Raw genomic sequence first — 23199 nt, forward strand, 5'->3', positions numbered from 1 at the left:
TAAGCTTAAAATCTTTACTTTCCTCTGTCCCAAATCTTTCATGCGGAAGACCACTCACCTAACCAACTCACCCGACCCTTGCGAGATGTGATAAAGATAGAATACAAGACTTTTAAAGTTATAAAGATAGAATACAAGAAAATTATAATGAAATCTATACAATGTAACAAGTATTACTTTTATGATTAAGTTATTACTTTTTATTATTAGTTTCAATATTTCTGTCAAATGCGTAATTATTTATTTATGATATTAGCTTTAACAATTAAAATTAATTTTCTATTGTTAATTCTTATTAGATACTTTAACAAGTTAATCCAAACGAGCTCTAAATATCTTTCTTAGATCTGATTAATTAATGAATCATGTGCACAAAACTTTATGATTCACTTAATTTATTTACTATTTTTATTTTTTAAAACAAAGGATGGATATGGAGGTTGGAGCAACTTGGGTTGCTGAGTAGGCCCCCAAACCAATAATAATAAGTCAAAAAAGAAATAGAAAGGAAAATGAACGCACCGGTGGTTGTTAGTAATTGTTACTCCATCATGTGACACAATTTATTTTTTTCAATAATCATAATATTCAGATCTATTTGTACACCTCGATTAATGTTATTCCTATTATTTTATTCAACAAGACTTGCATAGATAAGAACAAAGAATTTCCATTAGTATTTTTTTTTTATGCGAGAATTTGAATTTAAGATCTCATCATTCTTAACTTACTCCACTAACCACTAGTTATTTTTGCATGTCATTTTGGTTTTTAATGTGTTAAAAAAGAATGATATTATTTTAAATTTTTTGTTACGCTTAATGAGATAATATATACTCCTATTAAAATAAATATTTATGACTTGCTTAGATTAGGAAGTTTTTATTATTTTTTAAAATTTTGTAAATAGTCTATTATTATAGTGGTAGCCCACCACCACTCACCAACTTCTCAATCTTTATACTAATTTAAAAATAATTTAAATTTAACTTTTTTTTATTTATACTTAATGAGACAATAAGTATTGAAATAAATATTTATGACCTGTTTATATTAAAAAAATAATTTTTTTTCTTTCTTAAATTTTGTAAATAGTCGAACAAAATCAAATAACTTGTGCTGAAAAAAATACACTTACTAATATTATTGTAGTTGTAGCCCACCACTCACCAACTTCTCAATCTTTCTACTTATATATATCCTCTAACCTCACTTCTTCACTTGCCCCTCTGTACCCAATTAGCTGCAGCTGCTAAAAAAAAGCTGCATTTTTTTTCAAACATTTTTTTTTCAAGATTCTTGTCAAATCTTGAACATTTTCATTTTGTTCTCAATTTTGCAACACAAAAAGATGAAGGTAATTGAGAAGATCCAAGAAGCAGCTAAGGATGAAAACAGGGTTGTATTTTCCTTTGAATTTTTCCCACCAAAGACAGAAGATGGGGTTGAAAATCTATTCGAAAGAATGGAAAGAATGGTTGCACACAATCCATCATTTTGTGATATAACATGGGGTGCAGGTGGTTCAACAGCAGATCTAACTCTTGAGATTTCTAAAAGAATGCAAAATATGGTCTGTGTTGAAACTATGATGCATTTGACATGTACAAATATGCCGGTTGAAAAGATTGATCATGCTCTTGATACTATTAAGATTAATGGTATTCAAAATGTTCTTGCTCTACGTGGTGATCCTCCTCATGGTCAAGATAAGTTTGTTCAAGTTGAAGGTGGTTTTGCTTGCGCCCTCGATCTGGTAATTTCTCTACTTTATTCTTTTTGTTTTATTTGGGATCTACTAGTCTGAACGGGAGACTGAGGGCGTAATCGGTAAAGTTGCTTTTTCGCGTGACCAGTCATAGGTTAGAGTCGTGAAAACAAGACTATGTCCCAACCCCGCACATAGCAAGAGCTTAGTGCACGGGCTGCACTTGAGATCTAGTAGTTTAATAGGATATTGTAGATATTGTAATCCTTGAATTGTGTGACTGTCTTAAAAGTTTAGTAAGAACATAATTTTAGTTACTCAATTGAATTACTTCACGTGTGGACCTGATTCATAGACCCATCATATGGAAAAATATAAGCTATTAGAGAGATCGCATTTAATTACTAAATTATATTATGTTGAAGGGGAGCCTTGGAGCAACGGTAAAGTTGTCTCTGTGTGACCTGTCACAGGTTCGAGCCGTGGAATCAACCACTAATGTTCAGGGTATGCTACATTACACACTCTTGGGGTGCGACCCTTTTCCGTACCCTGCGTAAACGCAGAATGCTTCGTGCACCGAGCTGCCCTTTTTATATTATGTCTCAACACATCCCTCCTTAATATTATGTCTCAATACGCCCCTTCTTAATTTTATTATTTCTCAGCACATCCCTACTTCGTTATATTATGTCTCAACACTTCTAGTCACGTGGTTGGTGATGAGATTCGAGCTCAGGGCTTGTTACTTGCTCTGGTACTATGGTACCTTGTTAAATTGTGCAACCACCACCTTATCTAAAAGTATAATTTCTTTAATTAGTTCGTCTTTGATCTGGGATCTAGTTGTCTAATACCAATTGTTAAATTGCGTCATCATCTCATTTAAAAGCTTAAGAACTAGGTAGAAAGATCACACTTTTAATTATTTAATTTTATGTCTCAACATGTTTGTTCATGTGTGGGCCTGGTTCATAGACCCAATACATCTAAAAACTTATGTTGTTCGACTTTTAATTAATTATACTATGTCTCAACATGGTCAGCAGGATTCATATAGTCGATCATAACTTGTTTGGAACTGAGGCGTAATAGTAGTTGTTGTAGCTGATTATCTTTCAACATGCCCCATTCACGTCTGTGCTTAATTCATGACCCAACTCATTGAAATATTTTTTGCTTTTTGGGTGGCGATGAGATTTGAACTCATGACATATTACCTGCTCTGATACTGTGTTAAACTGTGCACCTTGTCTAAAAGTCAAATTTTTGGAGGGAGCACATTTTAGTTGCTTAAAACAGTAATTATGTTATGGCAAGTGTAATATTTGTGTTAGTATTAACTATTAATTGATTTTCTTTCTTGTTTTTAGGTGAAGCATATCCGTGCCAAGTATGGGGATTACTTTGGGATAACTGTTGCAGGTTATCCAGGTTGGCTACTAATATTTTGGGCTCTGGGTTATTTATTTGGACAAATATGAACCATGATTTGCTTATTACACATTAGTTTTGAAGCAAAAATGAGTTCTTTTCTTATGTCTTATGTACTGTTACTGACTACTAATTTGATTCCTTGTCAGAGGCACATCCTGATGTTATACCTGCTAATGGAATAGCTACACAAGAGATATATGAAAATGACCTGGCTTATCTCAAAAGAAAGGTAGCCTATTCCCAGCATTATAATTGTCATCCGATGAATGTAATGTATGTTTTTATTAATTTGACAACAAGAGGAATATTTTAGATAGCTTTTGTTTTATTTATGAGTTTGGTACTTATGTTACCTATTATTCTACAGGTGGATGCTGGAGCTGATCTTATCGTAACTCAACTCTTCTATGATACTGATATTTTCCTCAAATTTGTCAATGATTGCCGCCAAATTGGAATTACTTGCCCCATCGTTCCGGGTATCATGCCCATTAACAATTACAAGGGATTCTTGCGCATGACTGGATTTTGTAAGACTAAGGTATCCCCATATTTTGGAGTACAGATTTTACCTCTGTTTATTTTTTATGTTAAGCTTGTGGAACGACATATTATTGCACTCCTATTGAAATTCATGGTAACCCCAAAAATATGGAGATGTTATATTTCCCAAAGTTTGGTTGTACCAAAAAGTTGGTGCCTTTTATCTTCGATCTTAATATTATGGTCTCTCAATGTTGTTAAAGGCTCACTTGATGTGAGCTCAAGTTTTAAAGGTCGTGAAACCTAGGTTGTGCGCTTTGCTCACTTCTAGAAGTGTAGGTGGGGTAAGGTGCTTGGGCATGTGCCTCATTGCCCATGTGCTATGTCTTTAAGAGGGAAGCTATAGACAATAAATATAGTTGATAACATGATACATTAATTTGTCAAAATGATACATTACTTGTTAAAAAAAAGTCACGGCTAAACTTCTTTTTGTGATTAGGAGCAAGAAGTTAGTATTTAGTATAACAAAGCTAGGCTCCAAAAAGTTAAAACTTCATCTTTCATCTAAAACAAAAATTTAAAATAATTTTTGAATTTTATTGACATGATTTGTACTTCATATAGTTAGCTTTATCGTTTTTTTTAAAAGATAAACTCCAAAAAATCATTGGTTTATATTTATTGCTATTTTTTGCATTACATATATATTTTTATTTTTTCTTCATTAGCGTGTTGTTTCACACTCCTAGTTAGATTTTTTCATCTTCTTTCCATCTGTTGCTTTTGCTGTAACATCGCGAGTCGTCTTCCTTAATTAATTATGTTAGTTGAGTTGTTTTCCTTTTCTCCTTTTCTTGAGCCAAGAGTCTTTCGGAAACAGCCTCTATACCCCCCGGGGTAGGGATAAGGTCTGCGAACACACTACCCTCCCCAGGCCCTGCTAGTGGGATTTCACTGAGTCGTTGTTGTTGTTGCGTTGTTTGCATTTTGAATCCTTGTCTAAATGGTCATGCTTTCCTTGTTTATGTAAATGATGTTGATTAAGACAGTAAGTTGATCGTGTTTGAAGCTTGCTTTAAGGTTGATTAGCAGCTCCTGCTTCATAGATACTCAATTTTCCTTTATTATGTTGTAGATTCCAGAAGAGATAATGGCTGCCCTGGAACCTATTAAGGATAGCGAGGAGGCTGTCAAAGCCTATGGAATTCACCTTGGAACTGAAATGTGCAAAAAGATTTTGGCCAGTGGCATTAAGACTTTGCATCTTTATACATTAAACATGGAGAAATCAGCACTATCCATTTTGATGGTTTATTCTCTTACCTTTTGAGCTTTCTACCTTGAGATTTACGAAGTAATCACTATTTCTAGTATAGGCAAGAATTCAACTTACAATTTGAGATGTGTTGGATATGCAGAATCTTGGATTAATAGAAGAGTCCAAAATTTCTAGGCCATTGCCTTGGAGACGTCCTACAAATGTTTTTCGTGTTAAAGAAGATGTTCGTCCTATATTCTGGTATGTAGAGATGTGAATTAATGTCAGAATCCAGCTTTTACAATGTGATGATAATCTGATCTATGGTCCTCAATGATGGTAGGGCAAATCGTCCAAAGAGCTACATCTCAAGGACCTTAGGTTGGGATGAATATCCACATGGTAGATGGGGCAATGCTCAAAATCCATCATACGGGGCACTTAGTGACTATCAGGTATTGCAACTTGTTCTGTTCGTCTAAATCTCTCTGTGGAATAAGTAATTAAATAATTTACGAATAAATATCTGATTGACAGAAGATACTATAGGATATCACATACCTTCGTGAGCATACCCTGAGCTATCTTTCCTTTTTTTTAAGAATTAAATATATCTTATCGTTACATCACGAATGGCGTTTGGCCTTGGGAAGATGAGACAAGGAATTTTTTAAATTTTTTGCAGTGCTTATGTTGTTTGAGGCAAAATCAAAATCATTTGAAGTTCTAATATTGTTTGTGAAATACTGTGGAAACTGTCTAGGTCTAGGCACTAATAAAAAGAAGGAAATTTGTGGTCGGGCTGTAAACTTGATTTATTTTTCTAAGTTTGTTTATAAGCTTTCTTGTCCTCGTAAATTATCCTTCCTTTTTTAGTGCTTGCATAGTCATCATTAATCCGGTCAACCAAAGTGAAGATACAATCGGCATTTTTGTGCATTTTCCTGAGGAGTTGTTTTGGTACATTTGTTATCTGTAACGTAGCTTCTTTTGACCTCTACAGTTCATGCGTGCACGCTCACGTGATAAGAAGCTGCAAGAGGAATGGGTTGTGGCTTTGAATAGCGTGGAAGATACCTATGAGGTATGATTTTTGGATACAGTTCATTTCTTGTCAAAACCAAAGACTGGTTTCAAAGGCTTGATACTTGCATAATTTTCACATCAGAAATTTAAGGACTACTGTCTTGGGAAGCTGAGAAGCTGCCCTTGGTCTGAACTAGATGGTCTTCAGCCAGAGACAAAGATCATAAACGAAAAGTTGGGTCATGTCAATACGAAAGGTTTCCTGACTATTAACAGCCAACCTGCAGTTAATGCTGAGAAGTCTGACTCTCCTTCTGTTGGTAAGCACAATTCCATCATTTTTCTTCTCTTACTTTCGATTGATTGAACCTAAAGTTATTAATCAGATAGTAGATGTCTAAAAAGAGGAAAACATTTCATACAAGATTTTATACAGAAAATCGAGAGTTTTACACAAAAATATGATTCTCAACCAAAAGCATTAGTCACTAATAAGGGCAACTTGATACACGAAGCATCCCGCGATTATGCAGGGTTCGGGGAAGGACCGCACCCTAAGGGGTGTCATGTAGGCAGCCTACTCTGATGCAAACATCGGTCACTATTACTAACTGAAATATTGTAGGACCTCCAAAAGTGTACAAAAAGTAAAACAGTTCCGCTGATATGCACTGGAATTCAACAAGGCTTAGTCTTCTCTAGTCAACTTTGTTCAATACTCTCAAATGTCTAACCCGCACATCCCGTCTTCTAAGAGTTGCATCTGTTTCACACTTTTCTTTTTTAAGACCTTGTACAACTCTTATGGGAACTTGTCAGGATAAAACCTATTCATTGCTTCATCAACCAGGAAAAGAGACCAATTAACTTCTACTGAATGTTCAAAGTTCAATTTACACTATTTAATAAACAAGTCCATAAATTCTTGAGATGAGATCGCCTGTTCCCAAAATATCTTTTTGAGTTGCTAACTATCTTTGGTCTTTCGAAAACAGCCTCTCTACTCCTCCGGGTAGGGGTAAGGTCTGCGCACGCACTACCCTCCCCAGACCCCACTTGTGGGATTTTACTGTGTTGTTGTTGTTGTAGTAGTAGTAGTAGTAGTTGCTAACTATCTTTATGTCACGTCCTGCTTAGCACTTTTAGGATGCCTATCACCTCGTCCTATAACTACATGACGAGGGATTTGATTATAGCAGCCATTTTATCACCTCATTACTTATCTACGAGCTGTACATCCTTTTAGTCAGCCTTCTTTTTATTGCAAAAACATTTTGCTTTTTCCATGACATGTATGCTGATTCTTTATAACTACATGACGTGGGATTTGGTTATATAGCGTTTTTGTTTACGAGATTACAAAAGGGCAGCCCGGTGCACTAAGCTCCCACTATGCACGGGGTCCGGGGAAGGGCCGGACCCCAAGGGTCTATTTTACGCAGCTTTACTTGGCATTTCTACAAGAGGTTGTTTCCACGGCCTGAACCTGTGACCTCCTGGTCGCATGGCAGCAACTTTACCCGTCACGTCAAGGTTCTCCTTTTATTTGTTTACGAGATTATTTACTTTTTTATCTGCAGGATGGGGTGGTCCCGGCGGATATGTTTATCAAAAGGCTTACTTGGAGTTTTTCTGTTCCGGGGAGAAGTTGAACACCCTCGTCGAAAAATGCAAGGCTTTCCCCTACCTAACATACATGGCTGTAAACAAGGAAGGAAACTGGATTTCCAACATCAGCCAAACTGACGTCAATGCGGTGACTTGGGGAGTCTTCCCAGCTAAGGAAATTGTACAACCGACTGTCGTTGATCCCGCCAGTTTCATGGTATGGAAGGATGAAGCATTTGAAATCTGGTCAAGAGGATGGGCTCAATTATACCCAGAGACTGATCCATCAAGAAAATTGCTTGAACAAGTATGTATTCTTTCATACACTTACTTTGGTGTCTCAAGTATTTGATTTAACGATTTATAATTTTTTCGTTAATCCTATGGTATTTGGCCATGACCTGACTTGCAAATACTCGAGTCATTGTTTGCAAGTAGAAATTTGGCCATCAGTATTTGCAAATACTACGGCGGTCTGGTGAACTAAGCTCCCGTTATGCGCGGGGTCTAGAAAAGGGCCAGACCACAAGGGTCTATTATATGTAGCCTTACCCTGCATTACTGCAAAAGGCTGTTTTCACCGCTTGAACCCGTGACCTCTTGGTCACATGGCAGCAACTTCACCGATTATGCCAAGACTTCCTTTTTGCAAATACTAAACTTAAGTATTTGAAATGCTAGTAAAGTATTGAAAAACTTGCTTGAAGAGTATTTCAAGTGAAATAATAGTTTTCACTCACAACACTGCAATTTTTTTTTCGAGTAAAATTTTTGCGTCCAAGCACGTCCATATACACTTTTTCAACTTCAACTTCAAATACTCATTTTTCAAACTTCAACCAAATATTGTCCGAACGCCTAGTTTACTGATAATATTGCTCTTTCAATTTGTTTACAGGTTCAAAACAGTTACTACTTGGTCAGCCTTGTCGATAACGATTATATTAATGGTGATTTATTTTCCATCTTCCAAGATATCTAAATTAAGCTACAAGACTCAGTTTCTCAACCTTTATAGTGCCATTTATAGCGCCATTTAGTCCTATGAAGTTTCATCTTGGTTTTACTGGAAGTTATTACTATTATTATTGTTCTATTACCTATTGTTCTGTAACAGGAATAATTTAAAGGGATATCTTTCCCTTCAATTTTTTTCGTCTGCTTTTTATAAGATAATATCGCATTACACGGTCAAACCTCTTCTTCTATCCTTTATAGTGCCATTTAGGCCTATGAAGTTTCATCTTGGTTTTATTGGAAGTTATTACTATCATTATTGTTCTATTATTGTTGTTCTGTAACAGGAATAATTTAAAGGGATATCTTTCCCTTCAATTTTTTTCGTCTGCAAATCTGATTTTATAAGAAAATATCGCATTAAACGGTTACACAACCCGAATGATTATGTGACACAAAAGTGCGCGTCATTTAAATAATAAAAAGTTTAACGCGTCATGCCCACGACAGCACACGCTATAAAATAAGTTTCTTTTCTCCTTTTTGAGAAAAAAGAAGAAGAAAGTTACTACGTCATGTCCTCGCTTCAATCCCAAACAAAGTTTGACATTAATTGACTGAGACCAAACTTTCTATCAAACTAAATTGTTGAGACGTAATATGTTATGCTCTTGCATATAAAATAGTTGACATCATGTAAAGTTTTCCCTGAATTTGAGGCTTTTCATAGCAGACAACTTCTTGCCTAAGGAGCTGGAAGTGTTTGAATATACATAAAGAATAGGGACCTTTCGAAGTTCAATGCGAAGTAGTAGAGTTTGACAAATCATTTTAGTTTAAAATTGAGGAATTTTCAAAAATCTATATTGTTTAGTGGCTATTAACTTCTTGTAGCTACCATATACATAATTACTTCATATAGTTACTATTTAGTTGTTACGTGACTGTATTCATTGTATTTGCGCTACTGTATGGGAGTGATTGTATTCGCGCCGAATTCACCTAAACCAATTCACGTCCCAAAAGTTAAATGCATAATGCGAATAATCGAAATTTATTGACCTATGTTCATCCTTTGAGCGATCTGTTTTTCTCCTCTTTTGGTTTCTCACCTTGGTTTTGTAATCCTTTACAAATTTCTTTTTAGCCTTGTGTCTTTTTTTAATAAAAGATCTTATTTGTACATATAATAGATTTGAAAATAATGCACAAGAGAGTTACCCGATCATTTTCTTCTATTCAAATTGTAAGTGTGCATAGGAGCCATTTCCTCCTCTCTTTTTCTCCGCAAAGACCATTCAACTTCACTCATTTGGCAGTTCTCTACCGTAATAAAGCATGGGAAATAAAATTTCTAAAACTTGGCTACTTTGTCGAGCAATGAATGAATAAACACTTGGACAAGTTCGTACAACTTTAAACACCATATAAATTCATTGATGATAGTGATAAATTTCATCATAAATGATATATTCGTGTACAAAAATCATCGTAAAGGCGTAATTGAGCTTCAACAGGAAACAAGCTGAGTAGGAGAAAGGCCATCAAGTCACTGTCCCAGAATACAGAAGCTCTATCATACACAAAATTCAATGTTCTATACAACCAACGACAGCTCGTGCCTCTTCTGAACCAACGTCTAGGATATTTAAACTTTCAGGAATATCGACAAACCCGAGATAAGGACAGTTCTTCGATGTGAGGAGATTGAACCTATCAGCTTTGTGTTCAATTCTGCGATGCAATCATGTGGTCACCGCATCTGGCACTAGCAGCAGTCCCATAGCTGGGACATATGCTTATGGATGTTGATGGCACGAGCTGGTGAATCTGGCACTAGCAGCAGTGCCATAGCTATTTAAAAGCAAGCAAATGCTCACATAAAGTTATCTAAGATCAACTTCTTTAATTCCTCCATTTTCTGAATTATTTTAGGGTTCATCAAATCCCTGGCTTCTTTTATAAGAGTGCCTTCTCTACTGAAATTATATGCATCCACCACTGTCCCAATCCAGTTGTATAGCTGCTCTGGAGTCCTGTAAGGATCAGGGATTTATTAATAACAGTTAAAAGTGAATATGGAAAAAAAAACAAAATGAAAGGGAAAGGCAAAGCCTCCAAAATATGTAAAATTTCAGAACAATATACATCTGATAGAAGTGCTTCCACGTCAAGGCAACGGGTTAAAGATACTTCATGAATGCTGTGAGAAATTCAATGTAAAGAGAATAATGATTAGATATTAGATTCAATACATACGTGTATAAGCAATCTACATCTTTCCCTTCAAGTTCTTCTCCCGGTGTGAATGCATCTTTCAAAGTGCACAATCGCTCCTCAGGATCCTCAATTGTGAGTAGATATTTTAGAATTCTGATTTCTTTTGGCATAAGCCTCTGAAGATTTCCTCGTGCTGTCATATACAAGTGATAAAGGACATCCTTTACCTGAAAAAAGCAAAAAAAGATTTGACAAGCCTAACCATTTGCATGTTAGAAAAATGAATTCCACATTGCGAGGGGGGGAGGGGGAGTAGCCAACCTGTGCTGAAATATCAAACTTGTATAGAAATGGCATCTGGCCTTGTGAAAGTTCCATAAAAACAATAGAGATTGAAAAGCGAAGTCATGTAACTTGGATAAGAACAGCCAAATGAATATTATCTTTTACAGCTACAGCTAGGTCTATCTGTCCTGAAATCCTAAGACATTAAACTACCACATCTAAGATGCAGACTCTGCTATGCTACCTGTAAAATTCCAATAGTAACTTCAACATAAAGGCATTCCAACAATAAGTTCTCTTCAAATGCAAGATGATATAAGCTAGGTCACAAGAGTAAAGCAGCTTGGTGCATGAGCTCACAGAAGCTACTACCTATGCACTATCTTAAGAGTTTAAAATGGACATAAGCATTTTAGTCAACGTGGAGAATAGCAATCACTATTCCACCGTACCAATTCCAGATACGATAACCTTAGCTTGTGGCACTAGGTTACTAACGTTCACATTCTTTAGCAAAATCATGCAACATTTGCTAATCATCATCTGTAGCACTATTGTATTAAATAATGAGATAAACTCCCATCATTCATATCAATAGTCATAAATATTTTTTCACCTTTGCCCCGAACTTCTTTGTTTCTATAGCCTCACCAGTGGAGAGCCAAGGACACTTCAGAATTGAGAAGAAAATTTTCCAACAAAATCTCAAGTAGCTCCCAAAAAAATATTGTTTGGATATCACTAAAAATTGTGTCATTTTGAATACTATCACTTCGGTAAGCATCTCTCTTCTTAATTAAGTTAATGCTAAGACAGAGAAAAATTATTGCAAGAAGTGGCATATGGATGTGTATCTGAAGAAAAGCATGATCTTGCCTCGTCTTTTGTCATGTCCGACTCCTTGGCTGCTGACCATGCTTTCGTTATCATGAGCACCAGTGCTGAATCAAGTTGATTTTTCTGGGCTAGATCATCTATTTTCTTGCAAGCCACATCCACTGATGGAGAATTTATTATATCTTGGAATTTCAACTCTGCAGCATTTAACGCTTCTATACTTTCAGTTGCCGTATCATAAGCTTGCACAGCTGCCAAACACGTATTCCCTAGTTTTGCCACAGCTAATTATTAAGAAAAAGGAAGATCTTGTCAGTGAAACCTATCAACAGCAGATAAACTATTATGAAAATCAAGGAAATGATGTTTGTGAACTCGTGGAGTTTAATTTCTAACTTTACAGCAAGAGGAACTTCACACTCCCAAAGTCAAAGGTTCTCCAAAGCTTCTTCTATCTCATTGTATATTATATTGTAGCATTTGCTTTCAAAGGCAACAGAGAAATTCTTTTAGTTGATATTTTACTCACTTCTTTCCATTGGTCCTTTGGGGTGACTTCACATGTGGCAAGGTTGTGGGTAAGAGTAAACGATTTCATATATGGGAAACAACATTTCTAGAGTGTATATTTTGCAAAAAGGAAAAGAGTGTCTTAATGCAGAAAACAATCCGAAAGTCATTAGCAGTATGACCCCAAAAACAATATAGCAAACAGAAGAACCACATTTATTTCTTTTCCAGGCAGGAGGCATATTTACCATTCTGTTCCGCTGGATCATCATAATAGGATTCTGCTACAGTGTGAAGATGAGCAAAAAACTCTTTTGTAAAATCTTTACGACGCCTGGCAACAATATCACCAACCTCGGATGGTGACCGTCTGATTACCTCAAGAAGTTCGTTATGCCTCTGAACATCATTATCAACCTACAAAATAAAGTTACTGGTTGAAGTTCAATAGAAAACATACCAAGCTCAAACGAAATCTAGAATTTGTATCCTAACATGAGAGAAATACTGTAAGAAATCCACTAATAATCCTTAAATCATCCTCAATCCTTTGACCCGTAATATGTAAATTGATCATAGAAGTTCACCTCAGCCCAATGTACTGCAATTAGCAAAGACTAGACATAAAATAATTGATTATTTTGAGTATTTATGATTCAACTGAGCCCTTGCTTGGACTTCCTTAAAGAGGGACCTCATTTAAATACAACATAATAACATCTCGACTTATCATGGAGAATTGAAACTATTCCAAAACGAGTTTGGCATAATTGGGTCTCTTTGGAAAATGAAAGTGGTTACTAAGTCATGATCTGGCACGTACAGAATGAAAACTTCATGCTCGCAAAGGCGCTAGTTACCTCTCTCATCTTTCGTTGAAGCCTGAGTAGCTTGTGCTTCATTCCAAGATCACTCTCACTTTCTGCTCGATTTTGACACCGGTTATAGAAGTGGGGCCGGATATTGTTCCATTCTTTACTAAATGCTAGTAATCTTCTCCAATCGGTAGGATTGGGCTTGTCAACCAAGAAGACATCAACTAACTTGTCGCATACTCTGATCATTTTATTCTCATCCAACCCTTCAGAAGGATCTTTCCTGTCTTCTCCATTTTCCATATCAGTTTCTTGACTAGTAACTGAATCAGACAGCTTCACAGAGGGAATTTGCTCGTTAACAGCACCATTTGGCACTGCAGTTGTATCACCCATTACAGCGGCAAGACATGACTGTCGCAACCTCACACCATTCAGAGATAAGAGAGAACCTAACAATTTGATGGACATCATTATTATCCAAATGGCTTCACAGAACCAATAGGCAAATTCTACTACTCCCTCTATCCCATTTTATGTGAAGTTTGACTACTCACAACGTTTAAGCTGTTAATCTGACTTATTTATTATAATATTAGTGATAGTGGAAGGAAATTATTAAGGGCTTGTTAGTTGCAAATAATCTTACATAATTTTGCAAGTTGAAGTGTGTTTCATAAGTTTAGGAAAGAATTTGAACCCAGTGGCTCGAATGTATATTTCAACTCAAATAAAATTTTCCTAACTTCCATTCACAAATGTGCAACTCTTGCGAACCTCTTATTTTTTTTTTTTTTTTTGGCAAATATCCGAAAACAACTTCAACTTACGCAAAGTTTTTTCAACTTCAACTTGAATTTTGTCCAAGGGAATACTAATTAAAATTTCAAAAACGTTTTTTTTGATGAAGCAATTAAAAGTTCAAAAACTTAGTTTGATAGAAATGAATTACATCTAAGCTAAAATTTTAAATAGGTAGATGAATTAGAGTTCTGGAAGTTATATAAAATAACATTCGTAATAGAAATTTTTACATGCATTTTTGGTACTCTTTCAATGGAAAGAGTGTCTGGAGTAATTAGCTAACAGAAATCAATTGAAAAATTCTCCAAGTTGCAGGAGCACAAAAAAAATGCTAACATTTGGCAGAAATAAGTGTTGGTGGCTGGAAGAAAGTTTCGTACCTACGGAATTAGCCCCGGCGAGGTGCAGTTGACATTGTCGTTGAATTGGATATTGGATAAGCGAGAGTGGCGGAAGAGGAGAGAAGTTTCTAGAAGTAGAAGTGGACGGCCGTACAGAGAAGGCATAGCAATGGCTAATACAAGCTGCTAACTCCATCCAACAATACACTCCCCAGTTCCTTTTTCTGTTAGATATTTTAGGGTTTAAATGCGAAGAATAAAAAAGAGATGAAATTGAGGAATAAGTGCAGGAAAAAGAACCAGAAAATGACCAAAATTACGGGCGCCGTCTGTGGTATGTCTAAATTCATACAAATATATGTTCCTACTATTACTAACAGACAATAAGGCTTATATTTCAAGATAAAAACATATACAATTCAAAAAAAAGTGATTAAATATTACATCAATTAGTGAAAATATTAACTTGAACAAAAAAAGTTATTATTTGAGATAAATTGAAATATTATAAGATATAAATTAATATTTTATGTAAGTTCCAATTGTTAAACTATTTGAACTATAAATGAAAATTATATATAATAACAACAATTGTAGTAATGAAATGTAACCAAAAAAATATTTGGAACGTAAAGTATTCATACAAGATATATGACTTTTAGCTTCATTTAGTAATATTATTATTTATATTATCAAGTGTTAATTCAAATTAGTAAGATGTTAGCAATATGTTTGCAATGCATTACCTTGGATCTTGATGTAAAAAACTTTATTTGCTAATACAAAGATTTGAGTAGTTTAATTCGAAGTTCTAGAATATTTCTTATGTTAAAAAGTAAATATTCTTTGTTTTTTTTAAAACCTTTTTTACACGGATTTTATACTTTTTTTCTACAAAGTTCAGAATTGTCTAAGTCAAAATATTATTACGTATTTTACAACACTTTTTGGGGCCTAAAGCGAAGACTTTACTAGCCTCACCCTTGAGGCAGCCATGAAGATAAGTTGTATATTTCTAAGCAAATAATCTGAATGAAGATTGCAAAGATGTAGTAAATGGTATGATCTTAAACACAAAATAGGAAAAAAATTGAGGAAGTAAAGAAGCTATTCTTGAATAAACAAAAGAAAGCATGGTTCAATTATAAAACATGTAACATATGACTAATAATTCAAGAGCAATAGCACAAAAATATTCAGAAAGCACTGAAATATAAATCTTACTTATGTATACATTATCCGAATTCTAGCCAAATATGAAACTATAGCGGCTCTAATTTCAACAACACAGAACTTGATTATCCAAATTCTAGCCATAGCAAAGTTTCTTAATTTTGGACGAGCTTCATAAACACCAATTACGGTTTATATTTCAAAAAACTAGAGAAATTAAATTTCAGTCACTAATATGCAATTCTTGAAGAAAACAAAAGAAGGTTCAAAAGGGACTATGTGAATCTGCAAAAGAGAAAAAAACATTGCTAACAATTTAGAAGATTTACGATTTAGAGAACCGGGATGTCAACAAAATTACAGAAAATTCAGAGATTCAATCAAAATAGAATATCCAAGAGTGAGAACAAAGACACAAATAAGAGGCAAGCAAAACCTCCTAGCTTAGCCCCTTCTCAAAAAGGGGGTTTTTTAAACCCTAAACTCGAAAAAGAAATTTACCATTTAGAAAAGTGGAAACAAGATGGAGAATTCCAAGTGTAATTTTCAAAATCTTACCCACAAAAAGATCCGACGTGTGAAGGATGAAATTTGTTTTGGGGTTTAGAAGGAATAGCCTGATGTCAAGAGAGAGAATAAAGAGGCGTGTATTTTCGGTATTTTAAACAGACTTTTTAAAAATAAAAAAACAACTAAGATCTGATTCATTCAGATTTAGACCCTGCAAACAAATAAGGCCTTACTCCTGACACAATTTTTTTTCTTTTCAAAATAATCATAATATTTGTACACCTCGATTTATCCCATAATTTTATTCAAATAGACTTGCATAGATAAGCAAAAAATTACTCAATGTTATAAATATATTATATTATGGATGTTCGTTTAGTACTCCGTTGTAAATAAGTTTCCTGAAGAAGCTTATCCATATGAGACTCCATCATAAATATGTTTATCTATTTAAGTACTCTATTGGAAATAAGCTTCCTGAAGAAGTTTATCACTTCGATACCCGATTATCGATAAACATTACCCCCGATAGAAGATTATCCATACCGGGTATAATAAGCTTATCCTTTCAGTACCCAGTTATGGATAAACATTACCCCCGGTAGAAGATTATCCATACCGGGTATAATAAGTTTATCCTTTCAGTACCCAATTATGGATAAATATTATCCCCGGTAGAAGATTATCCATATCGGGTATAATAAGCTTATCCTTTCAGTACTCCGTTATGGATAAACATTGCTCTTAGTAGAAGATTATCCATATCTGGTATAGTAGCAGCTTACACAACAACTTCCTTTCTTCTATAAATAGAAGAGATTTCAGTTCATTATGTACATCAGTTTGAATTCGAATAATATATCAGTTTCTCTCTATACTTGTCTTTACTTTATAGTCTTTATTTTATAACACGTTATCAGCACGAGACTCTGCCATCTCGAGCAAATATTTTGAAAGTATCTGAGGTAAGAACTTTATTTTCCTAAATAATGTCAAATATTTCTAAACTTGAATTTGTAGCCCTGGATATATCGGGCAAAAGTTATATGTCTTGGGTGCTTGATGCTGAAATTCATCTTGATGCGATGGGTCTGGCAGACACCATCAAAGACAAAAATCAGGCATCAAACCAAGACCGTGCCAAAGCAATGATATTCTTACGCCATCACCTTGATGAGGGCCTGAAAATGGAATATCTTACTGTTAAAGATCCAGTCATACTGTGGAATAATTTGAAAGATAGATATGACCACCTGAAGATGGTCGTTCTTCCACAGGCACGATATAATTGGACTCATCTAAGGCTACAAGATTTTAAATCTATCAGTGAGTATAATTCTGCTATGTTCATAATTATTTCCCAATTGAAGCTATGTGGTGATAATATTACTGATCATCAGAAGTGATAATTTAGGCTTTCTATGGTTACAATTGAAGATAAGCTACATAAATATTCTCTATATTAAATGCACGCCTCGATTTGCTCCTGAAGTAGTAAATATTTTAAAAGAGGTTGAGGCATCACAATTTGATGTGATTAATGCGCATTCAGATAATTATGTTTGATTTCCTGAAGGATGAGAACTTTTGATAATATTAATCCATTTCCTGAAGTGAATGTGACAATACTAATAAGTCGGGTAAATATGAACGTGCTCTTGATGTGAATACATTACAATTCACCTCCAGAAGAGTTAATATAATTGAGAGAATATATACTCAATATTTCGTATTTTAAATTTGCTCCTGAAGAAGTAACACAATTGAAATTGCCTCCTGAAGTGGAAAAATATTATGAAGAGGAGTTTTCGTGTGCTTAAACAATTGTTTTACATTGTTTATTTGATTGTGATTTTCTCTCATGACACATGCAGTGTCTGAGCAATATTTGATAGTACAAAATGTATCAACAACTCCTGAAGAGCTAAATGTTTGCCTAAAGAATACATGACACCAGTAGTGCCAGATAAATATTAGATTGTGGATAATAAATGAAGGCTCTCGAAGAGCTTATATACAAATATGTCATTCATATTATATGATTATGGTCAAAACATATGTTGTAGTAAACCTGAAGTTTACTAATACAAATGGCTATCATATTGAGACTACAAATGATTGGAAGATTGATAATCTTCATGTTTCCACAATCATAGGGGGTAAAATAATATGTATGTGAGAAGTTACTCGCCTTATTCTTTAATTTGTACTATATCATGTATCACAGTAAACCAGAAGTTTACTAAGAGATATCACATGACATGATAAACTTGAAGTTTTCATTTGCCATTTTTAAATGAGCTATTTGAGAATTCAGATAAGCATATACTAAAGAACTAGAAGATTCTTCAGGAATTCTCATGTGTTGCTTGTTCTCATAATGAATTGATTATACCAGCTAAAGTTGGGACTAAGACCCCTGATTCTGAAATATATAAAAGGTGAATATGGGCCCGTTCACCTATCATGTGAACCACTTATAGGTGCATATATGAGATGGTTACATGTGTAATTATTGTCAACCTGCAGTTTGGCATTTGGAATTGCTTTTCTCGATTAAGAGCATAATTTTCAGATTATGAAATTAAGACAGTTCATCTTGATAATGTTGGTTTATATCCAAGCTGGTTTAGCATTGAATACCTCATATTAATGGCAAAACCATTGTTTATGAGAACAAAGCTTCATGTGTTGGTCTAAGATTTTCTAAATTGCATATAGCTGCACTTGTATGCATCAAATCAACAATATATGATAAGTCCTCCCTTCACAATTGGTTTAGGATCAGAAACCAAATATTTTTACTATCTTTTATTGTGTGGTATATGATTAATTTATCTACCATAATACACAAAGATATGTTTCCCAAAGATGATTGGGGATATATGTTAGTTTTTCTAACATTTGGGGGATGGAATAAACAGTTGAAAAATATGCTATATGAATCGAATTATCATGATCCTCACTTAGAAGATAATTCAAGTCGAATGCCAGAAGCATTTGCTGATCCAAAATTAAATATCATATTTCAGCTGCAAATGCTCCTATTAAAATTAAAGTCCCTGAAGGATAGAGTTTATTGTACGCATGAAGCGTGGTAGACCAATCGGTTCCAAAGGTAACAATCCTTGAAAAATAGTAGGAGCCAATGATCAAAATGAGGAGGAAATAAGCTCTAGAAGAGCCCACGACATAACATTTCATGAAACTCCCGAAAAAGTTCATGTACCTGAAAATAAAGAAAGTGATGAGATCTCCACAAGTTATGTCGCTTCGGAACTGACACAAAATTATCGTCGACGATATATTTAATACAATATAGTACACAATATTGTAAAAGATTGTGAGGATCAGACTAGCAGTCCAGACACTTGAAGATGTCATACCATTTAGATACAAGTCTTAACCTATATGACCTGTTTGGCTAAATCTATATGAAGATCCTTGAAGGATTGAAAATGCCCAAAGCATATAATTCAAAGTCTTGAGAAATGTACTCGATAAAATTATAAAGATCTTTGTACGGTTTAAAGCAATCTGTGTGCGTGTGGTATAATCGCCTCAGTAAATATTTGCTGAAAGAAAGTTACTTAAATTATGTTATTTGTCTATGTATTTTTATAAAGAAAATGTCATCAAAATTTGTTACACTTGCTATTTATGTTGGTGACATAAATCTTATTGAAACTCCGGAAGAGCTCCAAGAGGGTCTTAAAAATACTTTTACATGGACAAAGTGTACCCATTAAGTACACCAATGAATATTCAATCACTTGAAGTGAATAAGGATCCATTCCAACCTCTAGAAGAGGATGGGGAGCTTCTTGGTCCTGAAATACTCTATCTCGGTGTAGATGGTGCACTTATTTATCTTACTAATGCTAACAAAAGTGGTGCAGATCGTATTGGTAATGCAGATGCAGGTTATTTATCTGATACCCATAAAGCTCGATTACAAACCGGCAAGCAGGGAGTGCATATGATTGAGATCAATGATTCATTCGAGAAACATGTGGGTTGGAATGTGATAAAAGACCCACAATATTATACGGAGACAATGTTTCATGCATAGCACTATTAAAGGGAGGATTTATAAAAGGAGATAGAACGAAGAACATTTCACCAGAATTATTCTACATACATGATCTTCAGGAAAATTGTGACATTAGTGTGCATCAAATTAGTTCAAGTGACAATCCAACAGATTGTCTTTACCAACATCAATTTTTGAGAATATGGTATACAAGATTGGAATGCGGAGACTCAAATATTTGAAATAAGGTTTTCTTAAGGGGGAGTAAAATGCGCGCTGTACTCTTTCTCCCTTACTAAGATTTTTCCCACAGGATTTTCCTTATAAGGTTTTTAATGAGGCAGCTAGCAATGCGTATTACTAAATATGTGTACTCTTTTTCCTTCACTAGGATTTTTTCCCACGTGATTTTTCCTAGTAAGATTTTAATGAGGCACATTATCTTTTAATGAACATCCAAGGGGAGTGTTATAAATATATTATATTATGGATGTTCATTTAGTACTCCGTTGTAAATAAGCTTCCTGAAGAAGCTTATCCATATGGGACTCCACCGTAAATATGTTTATCTATTTAAGTACTCTATTGGAAATAAGCTTCCTGAAGAAGCTTATCACTTCGATACCCGGTTATGGATAAACATTACCCCCGGTAGAAGATTATCCATATCGGGTATAATAAGCTTATCCTTTCAGTACCCAGTTATGGATAAACATTACCCCCGGTAAAAGATTATCCATACCGGGTATAATAAGCTTATCCTTTCAGTACCCAGTTATGGATAAATATTATCCCCGGTAGAAGATTATCCATATCGAGTATAATAAGCTTATCCTTTCAGTACCCAATTATGAATAAATATTACCCCCGGTAGAAGATTATCCATATTGGGTATAATAAGCTTATCCTTTCAGTACTTTGTTATGGATAAACATTGCTCTCAGTAGAAGATTATCCATATCTGGTATAGTAGCAACTTACACAACAACTTCCTTTCTTCTATAAATAGAAGAGATTTCAGTTCATTATGTACATCAGTCTGAATTCGAATAATATATCAGTTTCTCTCTATACTTGTCTTTACTTTATAGTCTTTATTTTATAACACTTAATATTTTTTCCTATGCGACAATTTGAATTTATATCTCATTTTTGCGTGTCATTTTGGTTTTTAATGTATTAAAAAGAATAATATTATTTTAAATTTTTATTACCTGAGATAGTATATATTAAAGCAAATATTTTTTTTTTGTTAAGTAAATTTTTTTTATTTCACGAACCAAGTATAATCTTTGCAATTCTCATTCATTAGGATCTTGGACATCATGCCCCAAGTCCTATACTTTCCCGTTTCTCCTAATTACAGACAAAAAAATAAAAGGAAACACTGTAAAGCAGTCTAGTACTATCTCAAATTTTAGGATACTCTTTCATCTCCTGTAGCTTGCTATCTAGCTTCTTATATTTACTACCACAACTATGAATTTCCTGTGATATTACCCGTATGATGGCCTTATTTTGCCTAGCTTTCCCTTGAAAGATCCTCAAGTTCCTCTCATTCCATATGTGAAAGACGCATGCTGCCAAACAGATTCTATACACATTTGAATTTGCAAATTTCCCCTTTGCATGCACCTCTGCCCATTGAACTTCTTCATTCCACCCTTTTGCTTTCCTTTGGATTCCTTGCCATTCCAATAAGCTATCCCAGATTTGTGATATTACTCCACACTTAAAGAACAAATGTTTTGCACTTTCTAGTTCTCTTGCACACAATGGACACGATAGATCATCAATTTGACTCCATTTGCCACTCTATCTCTTGTTAACAGCCTCCCATGTAAGTTTAAGTATTGTGAGCACGTGATATTTGCCCTGTATGAGGATTACTCCCAAAAAATTCAAAATAAAATAATTTTCCTTTGTGTGCAATTTTTGAATATTCGTGACATTTTTTGATAATTATTTGTATTTTTGCCTGTGCATGTTAATGTGTTAAATTAATAAAAAATATAAAAATATGTCGCATTTGCATTTGATATTTAATTAAGTTTGTTTTACAAAATGAAAAAATCATAAAAATAATGTATGTTGCATTTTTAGCATTTAATGTCCAAATTGTGTGATTTTATCGTTAATCGCTATTTAATTGTGCGTTAATTATTATTAAGAGTTAATTAGTATTTCCAGATAATTTTGGGTTTTATAATTTAATCTTATCATTTTTAGCTTTATTATTTAGGAAATTGAATAAATAGAAAAGAACAAAAATAGAAGAAGATCGGATTGGGCCTTTTCTTCAATTTTAAACCACAGGCCCAAAGATACCCAACCTTCCCCTATGACCCGGTCCATTTCAAACCGGGTCAACCCAGTCCATAACCCAAAAAAAACCCAACACCCCTATCTCCCTATTTTTCATTTCACAAAAAAAAAAAAACCCAAAAAACCTAAGAACCTACCCGCCCCCTCCCTCTTCTTCTTCTCCAAATCCCTCCAAACCCTAGCAGCCATGGCTGCCTCCTCATCATCACCATCACCTCCGGCAACCATGGCTGCCTACCCCTGCTGCGTCGTCTTCTCCATCGTCACCACCTGATGCTGCCGCTGCTTTGTCATCTTCTTCGGCACGCAGCGAACCAGTCCAAAACGAGCTTCACCTCCGGCAACTATGGCTGCCTCCCCTGCGACTGCCTTCGAACCAGCACCCTACCGTTGCTGCTGCTGCTTCATCCAATTTCTGCAGCGTCGCCACTGCTGCTCCTGCTACGTCCAGCCATGGACGAGCTGCAGTGTCGCTTCTGCTGCCTTCTGCTACGTCCAGCCATGGACGACCACCAAAGCTGCCCTCCGTCGAGCATGTTCAGCAGTAGCAGCTGCTACTGCTTCACCGCCTCCTCGCCGCCACTGCTTCGTCTTCAAACGACACCAAACGACCATCTTCTTCGATCGTCCGTTCGTGGTCGTCTTTGGCGTCGAGTTATTTTGTTGCGATAATTGTTTCCGGGCAGATTTGTTTCCGTTCGAGTTCGTCGTTGTTCCAATCCGGTTAGTTGGTTTAAGTTTCGTTTCTGTCCGTAATTTGTTTGAAATTTTCAGAACTGAAATCAGATATGTTTGATATTAATTTCGTGTTTATCATTTTTTAATTTTCTTCAGTTTGTTTCATTTTTCTTGTTTATTTTTATGTA

The 23199-nt window shown here is 34.9% G+C and overlaps 2 protein-coding genes across 6 annotated transcripts; one reads left to right on the forward strand and one right to left on the reverse strand.

Moving 5' to 3' along the window:
- The first annotated feature begins 1351 nt into the window (after nucleotides 1-1351).
- LOC107806175 (methylenetetrahydrofolate reductase 2-like) lies at nucleotides 1352-8505 on the forward strand. Its single transcript, NM_001325781.1, has 11 exons — nucleotides 1352-1756; nucleotides 3082-3142; nucleotides 3292-3374; nucleotides 3513-3686; nucleotides 4767-4940; nucleotides 5050-5150; nucleotides 5233-5344; nucleotides 5893-5973; nucleotides 6058-6235; nucleotides 7496-7830; nucleotides 8422-8505. Exons 1-11 carry the CDS (start codon nucleotides 1352-1354, stop codon nucleotides 8503-8505), a joined length of 1788 nt encoding a protein of 595 aa, NP_001312710.1.
- A 1384-nt stretch (nucleotides 8506-9889) lies between these two features.
- LOC107806176 (uncharacterized protein At4g37920) lies at nucleotides 9890-16166 on the reverse strand. 5 transcript variants are annotated; one of them, XM_075224767.1, is made up of 7 exons: nucleotides 15967-16166; nucleotides 14332-14516; nucleotides 13193-13599; nucleotides 12581-12749; nucleotides 11862-12106; nucleotides 10740-10927; nucleotides 9890-10516 (listed from the first exon to the last, which is right to left on the reverse strand). In XM_075224767.1, the coding sequence occupies exons 2-7, from the start codon at nucleotides 14486-14488 to the stop codon at nucleotides 10357-10359; spliced, it is 1326 nt and encodes a 441-aa protein (XP_075080868.1). In that variant the 5' UTR covers nucleotides 14489-14516; nucleotides 15967-16166; the 3' UTR covers nucleotides 9890-10356. The 5 variants fall into 5 exon arrangements, with proteins under 5 accessions (XP_075080868.1, XP_075080867.1, XP_075080871.1 ...); XM_075224766.1 differs by having other exon boundaries at nucleotides 16024-16162; XM_075224770.1 differs by having other exon boundaries at nucleotides 15902-15971.
- Nucleotides 16167-23199: the final 7033 nt, after the last annotated feature.

Source organism: Nicotiana tabacum, chromosome 11 (assembly GCF_000715075.1).
Source record: "Nicotiana tabacum cultivar K326 chromosome 11, ASM71507v2, whole genome shotgun sequence".
Lineage (NCBI taxonomy): Eukaryota > Viridiplantae > Streptophyta > Magnoliopsida > Solanales > Solanaceae > Nicotiana > Nicotiana tabacum.